The sequence below is a fragment of the Lonchura striata genome, chromosome Z (assembly GCF_046129695.1).
Source record: "Lonchura striata isolate bLonStr1 chromosome Z, bLonStr1.mat, whole genome shotgun sequence".
NCBI classification, from domain to species: Eukaryota; Metazoa; Chordata; class Aves; order Passeriformes; family Estrildidae; genus Lonchura; species Lonchura striata.
Window position 1 is genome coordinate 42167096 of NC_134642.1, and position 15821 is coordinate 42182916.

Below are 15821 nucleotides of genomic sequence, written 5' to 3' on the forward strand. Positions count from 1 at the left end.
ACATATAGATTAATTATCTAGTAGACTTGTTCACTCCTATACATTGTATTATTTCTTTTGCTTCTCTCTTGTGTCTTGTCTACTAAGGATACATTCAGATAATCTAATTGCAGGCATTTTATAAACCCTCAGATACTCAAGACAGTCTCTCTCAGGTCCTAGACCGTCTCCATCAACTGTAACAAAAGTGTACATGACCTTGAAGTTTTATACTTTGACTGACACTTCAAAGTAATTCATCCAGCCAGGTTAACCCTGGCCTTTAGTTAGCAAACTGCTGAATGTAGGAACTGTCCTGTCAGAGGTTTTTATGCAATTTTCTCTAGGAACAACAGTAACCACATTTCCAACAGTAGTCTGAGGGGATGTCTACTAGAATTTCTGGGAGGATGAAAAGAATGTTCTAGTTTATGAGAGACCTGCAAACATGAAGCTGTGGCTCCATGCACCCGGCTCAGATTTGGATGACTTCTGGAAGACTATGTCTTGCTGGAAATAGAATACACTACAGCTTTTAAACAGCAGCATAACTACCCCAACTTTGTGGAAATTATAAAAGCTTCTGAGCACTAAAGGCTGCCATGAGCCAGAGGGGAGAAGGGGAGTGTGCAGCTGGATGTGAGTGCGCATTTGCGAAGAAGGGAGGAGCGATGAGGAAAGTTTCTCCTATGAAAGAAATTATCTAATTTGAAGCAAGTCCCTCATGGGAAGAGCTGTGACAGAGGCTGCTCTGTTCCTGTTAATTTTCACAGTGCAGCTGTCAGTGGGTCTGTAAATAGTACTCTGCGAAGCCAACGCTTCCTATCCACACATCAACCATTCAATTAACAGAAGAACAGAAGAAGAAAATAAAGTGCACCACAGCCTTCTATCACGGCTTTGATGTTTTCCAGCAATTTATGAAAGTGTACACAAATCTAATTACAAGCCCCACTGCTTCCCATTTACATGGAGCTCCTCAAGTTCAGAGCTGTTTATATCAAAATAATTGTTAAAAATACCTCACCTGATCTATGGCATTGAGGTCCTCCACTCACCGGAGCCACCAGGCTGCTCGTTGCAGGGAGCTCTTGCTGACTCAGTGCTTTGGTGCAGCCTGCTCCTGCAAAATCTGCTTCCCCACCACTTGTGAATGCAGCACCTGGGCTGCAGCTTCATCATGACCACAAAGGCCCATTTTCCTCCTTTTCTCCACTTGCTCAGAGCTCCTTCTGCATAGCTGCACTTTCCCCTCCACCCCAAATCTACCTAAATATTCCTCTGCTGTGTTAGTGGGGGGTGAGCACAGCTGTTCAGCCGGTTTCCACAGTGGGCCTGTGCCTGAAGGCAGCCTTACAGAACTCTGCAAAGTCATAGCTGCACCATAGGAATGCACAGCAATAACAGAGGCACTCATTATTGTGAACTGGGGGTGGTTTCCTTGGTGGGGTGTGTGAGCATCCAAAGCCAGGAAGATGAGAACCAGTGCCATTAGCTTGAAAGAGGCCACTGCAGAGGACAAAGACTCTTGTTTAGTGCCTGGCATCCCTGCCCATACCAGGGTGTAGGAACTAGATGATCTTCAGGGTCCTTTCCCACCCAAATCATTCTGTGATTCTATGATTCTTGGGGCAGTTTTTGATACGCTCATACTCTCTCTTACCTGATAAGTCAAAGAGGTAACAAATTCCTTTAGCTTAAAAAATGGAAAAAAAATCTCTTATGGTATGAAGGAGTGGACAGTACATTGTCTGAGTAAAGAAGACAATTTTTTCACTCGACTGCTCCCCATGTTTGGTTGGGAGTTTCTGTACTATGGGTAGACTTCCAAAGAACGTGATGGACAGATGCTCAAAATCAACCTCATTCAAGGTGTTATGCCATTCATATTTTCTTGCTTAATAAAAAGTGTAAAGTAAAACAATTAGAGATCTAATCTATATGTCATCTAACAACACTGAGAATAATTGCATAATTTGATATTGGTGGTTCCTGGACAGAGATTTGAATTTGGTTTTGTCATTTGTATTGATAAGAGCAGCATGGGAAAATATTTAAATGAAAGCCCCCAGGTTAACAAAGTTGTGCATTCCAATACTACTGTTTTCTCTAAGTTCAACTAAATTGAATCTTCCTCTGAAAGGCAAATGTCTGTTCAGTGCATGTATCCAAGTCTCACATTTTCCCTTTTCACAAATCCAAGGATTCCATCTGAAAAGTAATTTTCATGGAAAATGCTGTCAGCCATAGATAGACTTGCAATGCTATTGTTTGGATGCAGAGGAAATGTAGTGCTTTGACCAAGCTGCTGCAGGCTTCTGTAGTAAAACAAAGAGAGTATTTGGCCAGTGTGGTAGGAGAAGCCATCTTACAGAAGCTGGAGGCCTTGATGTCCTTAAGCATCATTAATTAAAGAAAGATATGGAATGAATATAGTGCTGACAATTAGTGTGTTAAGCAAGTTCACAGCACATCTAATGGAACAGGAGTCAGGGGACTCTGGTTTCTGAATCCCAAATTGCTTTATCTGGGCAACAAACATCCAGGACAGATATCAGGTCTTCCTGCATTGCATGTGAAGTGTTCACTTTAAGCTACACTGGCTTTATCTTTAGTTTTTAAGCACTGGTCTTTTTTTTTTTTTCCACTCTGGTCCTTTTTCCATTCTAAGTTGCACTTTGGATGAAGAACCACTATTTTCTATTTTGCAGCTGGAGTACCATAGCAAATTGATGCCTAAAATTAGCTAAAAAGCACACTTCCATTTGGGCTTGCCTATTAGTTTGACAGGTTTCAAAATCTATTTCCCTAAAATAAAATTTCTCCAGAGGTATCTATTTCCCTCTGTTGATTATAAGAGAAACTTAGATGACAAACTCAGATGACAACCTCAGACATGAGTTTCATAACTTCTGGATGTCTCAGATTAGGTTAGATGAGTCCCACCTCAGGTATTCACTCTAAGTCTATTATTGAGTTATCCATTATAATGGGAGAGGCATGTCCAGAAGATGATATTGCCCAGAATATATCCTAGCACAGAAAAAGTGAAGAATGCACAAATCTCAGGAAATGTCCCTCTATCCTTTCTGCAGGGATGCCAGAATATGTAGAATAGGTCACAAACTTTCAGATTGTTAAAGATAAGTCAAGCACATAACACTTTTCACTTCTTCTCACCCCTGTGCAGGAAATGTAGACAGTACAGTTCTACTCCTTCCAAGAATGAATTCATAACCAAAGAAATTCTGAGTTTTCACAGTGGGTGAGATTTTTTAACCCTGTCTATTTTCTGGGTACAATAATAGCTGTGGTGACTTAAATATGTGTGATTCTGCCCCTCTATTCCACTCTCTTGAGACTCCTCCTGCAGTGCGGCATCCAGCTCTGGGGGCCCAAACATAAGAAATACATGGACCGGTTGGATTGGGTCCAGAAGAGACTCCAAAGATGCTCAGAGGACTGGGGCATCTCTTCTGTGAAGATAGCTGAGAGAGTTGGTGTTGCTCAGGGTGGAGAAGAGAAGGCTCTGGGGAGACTTCATAGCACCTTCCTGTGCCTCAAGGGCTACAAGAGTGCTGAAGAGGGGCTTTTGACAAGGGTCTAGAGTGACAGGACAGAGGGGAATAGCTTCAGACCAAAAGAGGGCAGGCTTAGGTCAGCTGTTAGGAAGAAATTTGTTATGTGACGGTGGTGAGATAGTGGAGCCTGCTGCCCAGAGAAGCTGTTGGTGCTCCTTCCCTGGAAGTGACCAAGGCCTGCTTGGATAAGACCTTGATCAACCTACCCAGTTGGAAGTGTCTCTACTCCTTCTAATAGACATGTAGATGTTCTTTAAGGTCCATTTCAATCCAAACCATTATATAATAGTTTAAATGAAATTTTGGAAAGTTTGTTCTGTGCGGGAGGATGGACAAGACCACATCTTTGGTTAGTAAGATGTGTTCTGCAGAATGACTCTTCTGCAATTTGGCTGTTGTCCAGATATGAAGACATGAGGAGAAGGATAAAACCAAGCTGAGGATGATGCCTAGGAAGGAGCATGACTGACAAATCATGATAATATTGACATTGTCTTGACTGACAAGAATGATAATATTGTCCACAGTGATTGAGAATGAAGGTGGGGGATAGAAAAGACAGGTTTTGGGTGGAAAAGTGCAAGAGCTCTGTTTTATACATATTATTCTGACAGCTAAACATCCACCAGGAGATGCTGGAAAGATGGACCAAGATTTTGGGCTGGACAGGAGTCAGTCCTGAAGCAGAGAAATTAGATCTGCAAGCTGTCATGACAGCAATAGCAGCTGAATTTGTGTTGGTGGAAAAGGCTGTTAGGGACAAAGCCTGGATGAAGAAGAGAAGAGAATGATAGGAAGATACCTGTTTATGTGTCCCCATATGGATGGGAAACAGAGACAGGAGGGGACGGAGAAATCACACCTAAAAGTACAGGACATGTAAGTATTGTAAATATATTAAATACAAGCAAAAGTACGTGAAGATTATGATCTCTTATAAAGGATGATACAGAGACTCAGTAAAAACAGTCTCATAAAGTTGATAGAAAATATGATCTAAAAAGACAAAAAGGGAGCTCTCTTGACATGTAAGTATACAAGGAACTTTGTGCCTGCTGAAAAGTAGGGGATTTTGGGTAGCTTATTTCTAAAGGAAATTGATTGTGTAAATATTGGAAAGATTTAGACTTGGTGGACTCTTAAGAGAAACAAGTGCCTTACATAGAGAACTGGGTTTGTAATGGCCGATGGTCAGGCACTTGTCCAAGGTAAGGTTAATTAAAAAAAAAAACAAAACAAAAAACCGGAACTTTCATAAAAGAAAGTTGACTTTTGAAACTATTAGGCAACATATGTTGTGTGAACAGGAAATCACAGTAGAGCAATAATCCTGACAGCTGTGGAGAAACAGGAGTCTGCCACAGGAACGAATGGCTTGAGACCTGACAAGAATGATGATGGACACCCTGCTGGTGGAACACGAGGACAATCCAAGAGATGCTGAAATTGGCTGAGCCACAGGAGCAACGTTGAGTTGGCATCGCAGCTGGACAAATGGGGCTAGTCCTAGTGGTGAGAGGAATGGAAGGGGGCTGAAGGAAGATGGCAGAAATGCTCCCCTCCTTCTCAAGCACAATGGGCTGCATCGGCATCTCACCACGAGGTGGCTGCATTTCCCTGTGAACGTCCAAGTAAGTCCTGAGCAATGGTACAGGCCCCGAACTACCATGAAAACAAGAATGGGCACAGAGATCCTGGCAGGATTTGGCCTATCTCATTCAAAGAGCCTCAAAAATTTTGAGCCACTATGGGGAAAAATCTGCTGTGCTTCACATCTTCATTGAGTCTTGGTTACTCTGCAGGTCCTCACAGGTCTGCAAAGATATGATAGCAGTGTTGTGCCTGCTTGTAGCTCATGGGAGATGCAATGCCATGTGACTTAGGTTATAGTGAACAGGAGGAAATTAATTTCCTCCTTGCTTTTTCTGTGAACTGTTAGTATGTACTGTGAGGTTCAGCCAATCCATGGAAATCTTGTGAAGCTGTGGAAACTTATTCTGAGTCTGGGATGGTTACCTAGTAAAGGAGAAATTGTGTTGCTTGTACAGATGCCTAGCTCTGGTTATTAAAGACTATTTCTATAGCAGTGTTTGAGTCAGATAAGTCAAGAGGACAAATGGTCGCATAAAATTGATCCATTAAGTGGCCAAGTTCTCAGGTGTTTTGTATATCCTAAGCTCAGGTGGTACCACCAGGATGGAGCCATAAGTTGTTTCCAGGTGGCTGTGAGATGACTATATTTTTCTAATCCAAAGTGTTCTGAAAGTAGGAAGGGCAAGGCTTGGAGAGGAATAATGATATTTTGGGTATACTAGATCTAGAGCAAATCTTTAACTCTCCTTGGGTTTGTCTGTTTTTTCATGTCTTCCTTTTGCCTTTGTCACAGGAATTTGCAGGGGTTTTGGGATGAGGACTGGCTTTTTACTAAACCTTTTTGTGTCACCACACCCTACTGAATTGAAATTCTTGATGTTAGCTTATAGACACTATCACTTTGGGTCAAAGTTTGAAAGAAAGTCACTAAAAGTAGCTCTTTAACCTGTTTCAGGAAAGATGTCCATAATATATCAGTATGGTATGTCAGCATCAAGCCCAACATCTGTTTTTTTAGGAGGAGACTTTTCAGAAGAGACTCTTAAAAGTATTTAAGTACTTCAAAAAATGGAGACCCCATATTTGAGGAGACTATTTTGGTACCATCACTGGTAAACATGTACCATTTTTAAACTGATTTGTCTAAGATGGGGTTCCAAAAAATGAGATCTTTATAGTTTGCTAGTTTTAGAAACCTTTTTGCTTGTAAAGAATTTTCCTTTTTCATCCCTGCAAAGATCTAGAGAAAATCTGTTGGCCCCACTTTAAACTTATTTGGATAAATTAATGAATTTACATTAGAGACTCTTACTGAAAGGGAGATTTTACACTCTCAAATATTTTAAATTGAGCTTTCCTGTATCCTTTCCAAGTTGTCAACATGCTCCTTAGCCTTCCATGATTTACACTGTGAATAATTAGTAATAAATATAATACACTATTATACTAAACCAAAACAAGTTGTACCAGATTTTCTTCTCCTACTGACAGTGGAATGTCTTATATCCTCCTCTTCTCATCGTGGTGTACTAATAGCTATTTGCATAGATATACAACCCCATTTCTATTTAAGTGAACAATCAGTCTCGAAACTGCATATGACTAGATATTTCCTGGAAGAATCAGTAATTGGTTTTACACACTTTCAAAGTGCAGATGTAGGGGTCCAAACTTATGCCTAGGTTGGCACTTTTGTGGTAACAGAGACAGGCACCCATCGCTGTTGTGATTTGTCTCTAGCCCCTACTACCATGATGTGAACATGCTTCTCTCTGCTAAGTGCTGGCAAAAAGTTCTTTATCCTTTGTCTAGAGCCAAGGACTCTCTGAGGAGGGAAAATGAAAAAACCCTTACACACCAGTTTCTACTTGATTCATTTCTCTGAAACTTGAAATGTTGTGCCCATGGTGAGTCTGACCCAAACTTTTTGGCATGTGTGAGCCATAAGTCTTTTTATCAGGCCATCAAAACTGCTGGTGACAGAACACAGCACCCACTGGGGTTCTGTGCCTGTGAGGAATGACAGTGCCATCCCAGCCTTTCCTCTGATGAGTTAAGCACACCCAAGGCCCTGGGCCTTCATGGAAGATGAGCATAGATAAATAATTTCTCCTCCTCAATCAGGCCACAGGGCTGCCAGGTCTGACCCAGTTCTCACTTGCCTGAGTTACAGAGCTACTCACCGGCATTGTCTGGCTGCCATGCAAGGCGTTGATAGCAGCTTGGGCCTCTGCATGTGAAGAGTATTTCACAAATGCACATCCTGGAAGAGGAAAAAGAAGAGCATAAGAAAGTTTGCATGGATACCATGAAATTCCATCTAGATAAGTATCCTGTCCTCAGAGCTGACCAATAATATAGTTGTGAAGAAAGTATAACAAAAAAATATGTCCTGGTCCTTTTCCAGAGTCTAGACATCAGCAGCCTGAGGACCTCTTAAGGCTAAGCTGCTTCCAGAATTCCCACATTGCTTGTAATAAATACTGACAGACACAAACTTAGCAAGTACATCTTGAATCCAGTCATGTTGTGATGTCCACAGCTTTCCATGGCAGAATCTTGCACAGATTTACAATTTATTGAGTGAAAAAGCTGTTTCTTTTATTTATATTAGACCTAATGATGAGTGTTCCTCCCTCTGTAGTTGTGAGAAACAACATGGGAGCATTTGCAAGTTACTGGAAAGCTGCAATTCTTGAAACAAGCAACCACAGGACAAATGTACAGAAGGCATGCAAGTTACTCCAAACCCACAAGGTACCTTATCATATCACTGCTTGGTAGAGCTCTGTGACAGACTGCCCAGAGCTTCTCTTGGCTCCAAGCCACTTAGGTCTGGCAAAGCATGAGACACCTTCTGGTGAAGTAGCTGAGGTGGAAGAGGTACCCATATGTTGATTACCATCCTGCCACCACTAAAACTTGAATCTTAGTTTTTCATAGCTGCAAAGTCAATGCCTGTGTAGGTGCTCTCTTGTGGACATTAGAGAAATGTGGGCAGTGTTTCTCTGGCCTGTATTGCTGCGTGGAGAATCTCACACTGAATCCTTACATAAGGTTTTGGGGCAGAAAGGTGCATTTATGGATATGTGCTGGAGTGCAGAAATGATCAACACTTCAAAGCGTTACATGCACTTCTAGGGTGGGGGAAAGTATTGCCAACACTCCCAGCTACAAGTAAACTGACTCATAGATGGGAAGGGTAATTTCCATATGCTAAGGCAGTTTCTGGAACAGATTGGGAGAGATCTTGAGAAGTTTTGGCTTCTATTACTACCAATGACTTTTGAGCTTTTAATCAATTTGCAAAGCCCTCTCAGTTTTCCTGAAGGGGTGCAGATTGCAGGGCAATGGGATGTCAATTCTGACAGTGGGATGGCTCCCCTTCAGCCCCTCTGCAGCATGTTTAGAAAGTCTTCACACCCTTTTGGATCTCTACAGTGCAGGGTGAAGTAGAAGACATGCAAAATAGAAGAATGAACCCCAAAGGTCCCTAAAATCATCACTGCAGGCTGATAGAAGTGAGATCGAAGAAAGTAGTGATAGCCCTTTCTAAAAATAATATACACATACAAAATATCTTACAGTTCACTTTGAGTGCTGTTCACTTTGCATCACCCTCTCAGCACTGTGCTCAGGCTGTTATTTCAGGAAAGGCCCAATGATTATTGCTAATAGTTGGATCTAACTTTTAAGGAGCTGAGAAGAGACAATCATGAGAAAATGAGATAGATAAACTTCAGCTGGAAACAATAGGGATCAATTATGACATAATCCCAGCCCAGCATTCCCAGGCTCCTGAGATACTGCGTCTTCCTATTCATTAATCAGAGATAATCCAGAATTAGGGTGTTTAATTATTTGCAGAGATTCTTTTGTACTTTCTGCCTCTAAAAAGAAGATGTGATTAGCAAATATACAAAAGCTTTCCAGTTCCAGTCACCAATTTCATTTAAAGCAGGATTTTTGGCTGTGGTGCTGCTGTCATGTTGAAGGCTTCACTCTTGTCAGGTGAAATTCACCCCTGTGCTGAGGGTCCTGACGGATCAGTGGAGCTAGATAAAGGTGGGAATAAAGGGAATAGCAGGCATTTATCTTGTTTAATGGTCAGGATGCTAATGGGATACCTCCTACTGCTTTCTATTAACTGCTTCCAGTAGGCTTTGAGGTAGCAGGATGAGTGAAAACTCAGTTTTTACTGGTGTAAATGGCAAGGCAATAGCAGAGATCCCAACATTTTGTCCTTTTTGTTTGTGCATTCAATTAGATGGCTTCTGAACACAACACCAGAAGTGCACATAATCTTCCTCCCCATTGTCACCAGACCTGCCTCCAGGAGTGGGTGAGCTGAGGATGTGAGTCATGTCACTCTTCTCTGAAGACTGGTGTCCTTTTGACAGGAGCAACTCTGCAGTGTGAAGGGATTTTGACACACACAGAGATATAACCTCTGCTGAACAGGGTGATACATGTGCTTAAGATTTTCTTGTTCCTTTGCTTCCAGACTAGGGCTGGAAGGGCGGCCCTGATTGTTTTGTCAGCTTGGAGGAGACTGCAGAATCAGGCCCTAGGATTGTGATTGCAGAGGGTAAATCTCTTCTTGTGGAGGGTGATGTTGGAAATATTTGCTTTTTGAGTTATTGAGGCAGAATTCTGAATGGGAAAAAATTAGAAAAAGAATATCTGCACAGACAGCAGCAGCAATGAAGACTCTGTGGGTCCTTCTGGATGCATGTCAGGTCCCTCACCTGAGAAGTCCTACACTCCTTCCTGGACCCAGGTGAGCTTTACCTGGAGTGGTGCAGAAGCACTCCATCCTCTCCCAGGAAACACAGGTGTTGTATTCCCCTTCGGTGAGAAATTCCTCAGTCCCAGCTCTTCTGCCACTTGGTTACCTGCTCCAGCCACTCTTCCTACCACTGCAACTCATGCAGGGGGTATTTCTGCAGACCCTGAAGGCCATGGCCCATGGCTCAGGAGAGCACCCACGACTTCAGGAAAGGCTTAGGCAGCTTTTGGGCCTGGACTGTGATGGGATTAAACTGGGGATCTGCTATCCAGCTTCTGAGAGCAGTGCTTGCACTGAGCTATCTGAAGGGTGTAGAGGCTCACCACAGGGATACCTACTGGGCTGGCTAGGATTTAAGTGCATGGGATCTGACTGCTATCTCAGAATTTAGGCAATCTGCTTAAATCTCAATTTACGTAGAATTTAAGCCTTACAGGTTTTTCCCAAAATAAGTATCTCACAAGCAATGTGTGTCACATATTGGTTTCTAGCAGATGGAAAACATTAAAGACGGGGAATAAGTTTGTGGGAGTTGTGGCTTGCCTGACTATCTTCTAAGATAAGGGCACTAGCCTTAAGTTTTCCATTGGATTGACTGCTCTGTGTGCATGTGTGCATGCACAAAACCGTGTGTGTGTAAATTAGGAGCTTCACATTCTCAGTAAATAGCACCAGCAAATGGAAGCTGGTAATATTAACTCTGTCAAGGCTTAGTATTGATCCTGAACAGCTCAGTGAAACGTCAGCCTGAGACTGCAGCCTGCTAGCACTAATAATTAAACTGTTTAGCAATATGGAGCTGCCACTCAGATTCTGTCTTAAAATGAAATTGTTTTAGAAGGGAAAAAAAAAGATAGAGCAAGTATGAGGACAAGTCTGTGGGTTGGATATCCTCTGGAATTTGTTTCTTACAGAATTCAGACTTTATTGCCTTTATTATTACTCTGTTTAACTCCTTTGTCATTAGATTTCATTCCAGGTGGAAGCAGACAGACGTGGTTTTCTTTGTTTTTCCCCAGTTTACTGATTTGTTCAGTGAAAGACATGTTTAACTGTCTGCTGTTATGGTGGTTGGAGTGTTTCTAGGACATCCTAGCCTATTACTTCCCTGTGGGCCAGCCCCTGTCTTTGAGTATTGTGGAAATAAAGTAACCCCAAAACTGAAAAATGGTGCCTGCAGCTTATTTTCAGCCATTTATATCAGGAAGGCTGATCTGTGCTGATGTGTGTTGAACAGCTATGAGGCTGGTGTAAAGTGTTTTTTTGGCCACCAGTGATTTTATGGAATAACAATATCTTTCTCCAGTGCATCACTGTAATTTTGATTTTTTTGACTCCCTGTTGCAAAAATGTGCTAGTTGATGTTGTCACTTGTCAAAATATGCAGTGAGATAAGAACTGTGTCATCAGGACTGGCCTCTTCTCTGGTGTTGCACATGCCAACACAGTTTATGCTACATTATATGCAGATCAATATTTAATGGATGCATTAGCTGCCAGGAGGAGAGGGTTTTCTAGTCAGATTGAAGATACTTTGTCAAGAGACTTATGGAAGAAAAATGTGACCTTCCTGAACAAGAAAGAAGCCTTACTCTCATGCCTGAGCTGTAGCAGATATTTTGTGCTACTCATGTAAAAAAAAAAAGTGGCAGAAGGAGGAAACGCACCTAGTTTTGCAATGAGGTATTTGTGTGTTTCACACAGTAAATGTGTAATGAGTGTTATATTTAAACTGGCACCTGTACCCTTGCAGCTGCAATCACTGGCCCGTATGAGTCCATGCAAAGACCAGGTGAAGAAGGGGAAGACCTGGGGCTGGTGGATGAGAGCAAAACAGGTGATGATGGAGCTGGAGTGCCAAGAGGTAATGTACCAATATTGGCTTTCTTTAAAGAACAAGTCATCCTTTTCAATGGGGTGGGGAGAGCACATCTTGAGTGAATGTAAAGGCCCTGTTCAGAGGGGAGGCATCAGTTTGCATGTGGTGACCCATAGCCCACTGGAGATGAGTGTTTTACAATGTGATCAGCTTTTTCTTCTGATGCACAAGCAGAGAGTGACCAGCAGAGTAAAAATGTGCCCCCTCCTAAAGCAAGACGTGCTGTTCTGGGGGCTGCATGATACTTTTGTCACACCAGAAAATGATATATACACGAAGACCAGGGTCTATCTCAGCACAAACCACCCCTTACCTTTGCTGTTGCCATCGGGTCCCCGAAGGATCGTGCACTCCTCGATGTTGCCAAATGCCTCGAATAGCCTGCGCACATCGTCTTCTGACTGCTGCTTATTGAGCATGCCCACAAAGAGTTTTCTGTCTTCTGGAACAAAATAAAGAGATGCTTACCATATTTCAGGAGGGATGTGAAAGTCAAGATGGCTCAGTATCACATGCAACACAAACAGTGACTTCACCAAGGTGACATATCTCAGAAGCTGCTAGTCTTTTCAGGTGTCTAGCTCGAAAAAACTTAACAGCCTCTGATGTCACATGAGCATTTGAATATAATCCAGCAAATTTTGGAAAAAGCAAATCACCAAACAACAAACAAAAATTATTTGGTTATTTATAAAATCATTATCTGCCTCTTAAAATCTAGGCACCAAAGTCTTCCAAATCAGCCTCTTCTGATCAGTTTTTGCAGTCAGTTTGCAGTAACTGAAATGACAACATTACTCAGACTGCAATCCAAGAAAAATGTGATAAATATAGTATATTGGAACCAATTCCAAATGAAAAATAACATAAGTTAGTAGTCCTCACAATACTAAATGAGTTGCAGGAAAAAAATATTTAACATAAGCTTTTTAAAATCAGGATATAACAGAAGTCATAGCCTATAAACTGGAGATTTGTCATTCATGCCCACTCAGAGACATGTATCTACAAGTTTGGATGAGATTTTTAATATAAAGTTAATTTGAAATAAACCCAGATTTTTTGAAATTTAATTTGTTTTTTGAAATATAAAGTTAAGTTATACAATTGTTAATATCTGAGATAGCTCAGGTAGGTAGTATTTCATGCCTAAGCAGGATGTTTTCTGCTAGTGGATAATTGTGTTTTGAAAAAGTATGCTCAGTTTGAGTTAGCACTGTGCACTCACAGAACCAAATGTGTCCTGGGCTGCATCCAGAGCCCCGTGGGCAGCAGGGGAGGGAGGGGATTCTGCCCCTCTGCTCTGCTCTGCTGAGACCCACCTGGAGCACTGCATCCAGCCCTGGGCTCCCAGCACGGGAGGGACAGGGACCTGCTGGAGTGAGCCCAGAGCAGGAATTGGAACTGGATGATCTTCAGGGTCCCTCCCAACCCAAATGATTCTATGATTTATACTTGGGCTTAAACCAAATTTGGGGATCTTCAAGAGACACCTCCAGAAAATATTGGTGAAAACAAATAATTTTCAGAAGGATCTCAGAGGGGGCTGAGTGATGCCTTTCAATCAGGTATCTGTTCAAAGTCTACTACCATTACACAGAGGAAAAAAGGAAATTTACATAGTTTACATTGTGTATGTAAACAGGCCATTTGCACATGATTCATAAATGTCTTATTTATGATTCATTAAACACTATGTAAATGTGTGAACTAAGAGGGTTTTTTCAGAGCACGTTACAGAGCAGATGCAACTAATTTGAATAAATATATGTAAATATCTAAATAATTTTTTAAAATTTAATTTATTTTATTAGTGTACAGGTTAACCTAAACCTGAACAAAACACTGGTTTGCAATAACCCTTTTCTGGCTGACTAATTGGGCAATTCATGTCACTTTTGTTCACAGAGAAATCACTGGAGTAGGCAATCTGTTCTGCTTCAAACCAGTGTTTGATCAAAATTCCCCTCTCCAAAATGCACCCGCACACTGGAAAATTATTTTACAGCCTTGGATGTGAATAATTTTTCATGCAGTGGCTATTGAATGACGATATTAGGAGCTTTCAACCCTGCAGTCGAGTTATCCACGACAGCGAAAAGTGTACTGCCCACAGAAAAGCAGGAATTATGTTGCCTTCAACTAGGCTGCTGAACTGGTAGGAAAGATAGGTTTAGAGAGATACAGGTACACTTCTGATAGGTGAGAAAAACAGAAATAGCCTTCTGATAGACCTGTTAAAGTATGAAATATTCCTACTTTATGTTGGAATTTATTATGCAGAGAGGTGTTTTGAGGTCTTCAATGGGCAACAAAATGTTCAGATTGTAGTGGTGCACAAAGCCTCACCTAAAACCACGCAGCTCGTAGGTTGTCCTGATATCACAAAAAGGTGATTTGGACATGTGGAAGGCATGTTTTCCCAATGGCCAACGTGTCCCACGAAAAGGACTCCAAGAAGTGAGGTACAAGCTTAGAGAAACAGCTACTAAAGTTCACTGTGTGCTCTGGGGTGTATCTTTCAGTCTAGTGCATGATAGAGCCTTATTGAATGAATCCAGTCCAAAGTCTAAAGCTTTTCCAGCTATTGAAGGAAAACCTACCTAGCCAATGGGACCAATATCCTGCAACATATATTAGGGAGGGGTCAGATCAGCTGGAAAGAACTAGGAACATGATTGGCAAAAGGTTTTGCCTAGAAACTTTGTGTCTGTTACATACTTCCAGCACAACAGAAGAGTGTTATTTTGCACTTTATACAGCTTTCCCTGTTTCAAATAAGCTGCATCAGCAAAAACAGTCCTCTAGCTGTGTAACTGTTTTCACCAGTCATTTTGCTAATATAAACGTATCATTAAAAAAAAAAAAAATCACATCCCTCCTCTGTCAGCAAAACTTTGTAGTGTGGAACTGCCTGAAACTGCCTTGTCTGGTCTAGTTTATGCAAAGCTGAAACCAGGTGTTTTAGGAATTGCTCAAAGTATTATTTTTACATCCCCCCACCCTGGATCTTTGGCTGGCAGATGATGTGGTGCTTTGGTGAGCTGCCCATGAGATGGTCATCTGACCATCAGGGGCAGGCTCTGTCAAAGGGAAGGATCATCTCCCCCAGGAGCTGCTGGTCTAGGGGAGATGGCGTAAAGGGGATCCCCATGAACAGCCACTGCTTTGACATCACCTCCAACTCCATCTCCAAACCAGCATCCTGTCTCCCTCCTGAAAAAACACCCTCTGTAGTCAGGGGAATAATTTTTTATATCTGCCCTCTCAGAACTCTACACAATCACACTCTAGACTGATAAAAAATGAGTTGATTTAACAAGTTTTTTTACTTTCAGTAGTTTCTATAACAAAATGCGGCATTTGTGTTTCACACTCCAGCACTTTCAGGGAACTCAACACTGTGTTTTAAGAACACTCGTCACATATCCTGAATAGAAAAAGGGAGGGAAGAGTCCAGATGAAGGGACCATTTAATGTATTGTAGGCCTTGGCTAATGAGTTTATCCTCTAATGGTCTTTTATGAGCCTGTTACACCCTGGGCATCATCATACACTGTTCTTCCACATCCCAGACAAAAAACTGACATGCCAAAAACCAAGAAGACTACTTATGAATTGTAAATATGTCTAAAAAAATGCTATGAGTTTTCAAGAATAAAATTAAGAGGGGATGTGCTGATGTCATCAAGGTGTGTCTTGAGCATGTGTGCACACCACTGGTGCTCCTCACCAGGTGTTTCCAGTGTCCTCTAGTGGGATTTGAGGGTGCTGCATTGAGTTTTAGGCTACACACAAGTCTGGAACAGTCCCAGATGATATTGCCCTTAAGCTCTTCCTGCCTGTAGGATTCATCTCTACCAACAATAATCCACATATATAACATCCTGAGTCCCATGCTTCCTCCTTTTTCAGTGAGACATTGTTCCCACTACATGTGCCTCAGGATCCATGCCTAAATTTCAGTGCACTGGGCAGACTCAGTCCCCTAACTCCCCCA

At 41.8% G+C, this 15821-nt stretch overlaps 1 protein-coding gene across 17 annotated transcripts in view; it reads right to left on the reverse strand.

The window, feature by feature from the left end:
• The window catches only part of CELF4 (CUGBP Elav-like family member 4), a 708166-nt gene that overhangs the window by 104158 nt on the left and 588187 nt on the right, over window positions 1–15821 (reverse strand). For 12 of the 17 annotated variants that reach the window (XR_002466205.3, XM_021538926.3, XM_021538931.3 and 9 more), the window contains exons 4-5: window positions 12135–12263; window positions 7337–7416 (exon numbers count right to left, since the gene is read on the reverse strand). Coding sequence is in view for 16 of the 17 variants with exons in the window: in XM_021538926.3 (XP_021394601.1) it covers window positions 7337–7416; window positions 12135–12263 (209 nt within the window). In the remaining variant the exon portion in view is untranslated. The remainder of the gene's footprint in view (window positions 1–7336; window positions 7417–12134; window positions 12264–15821) is intronic. The other 5 variants (XM_031507498.2, XM_031507497.2, XM_021538927.3 and 2 more) reach the window with 1 other exon arrangement.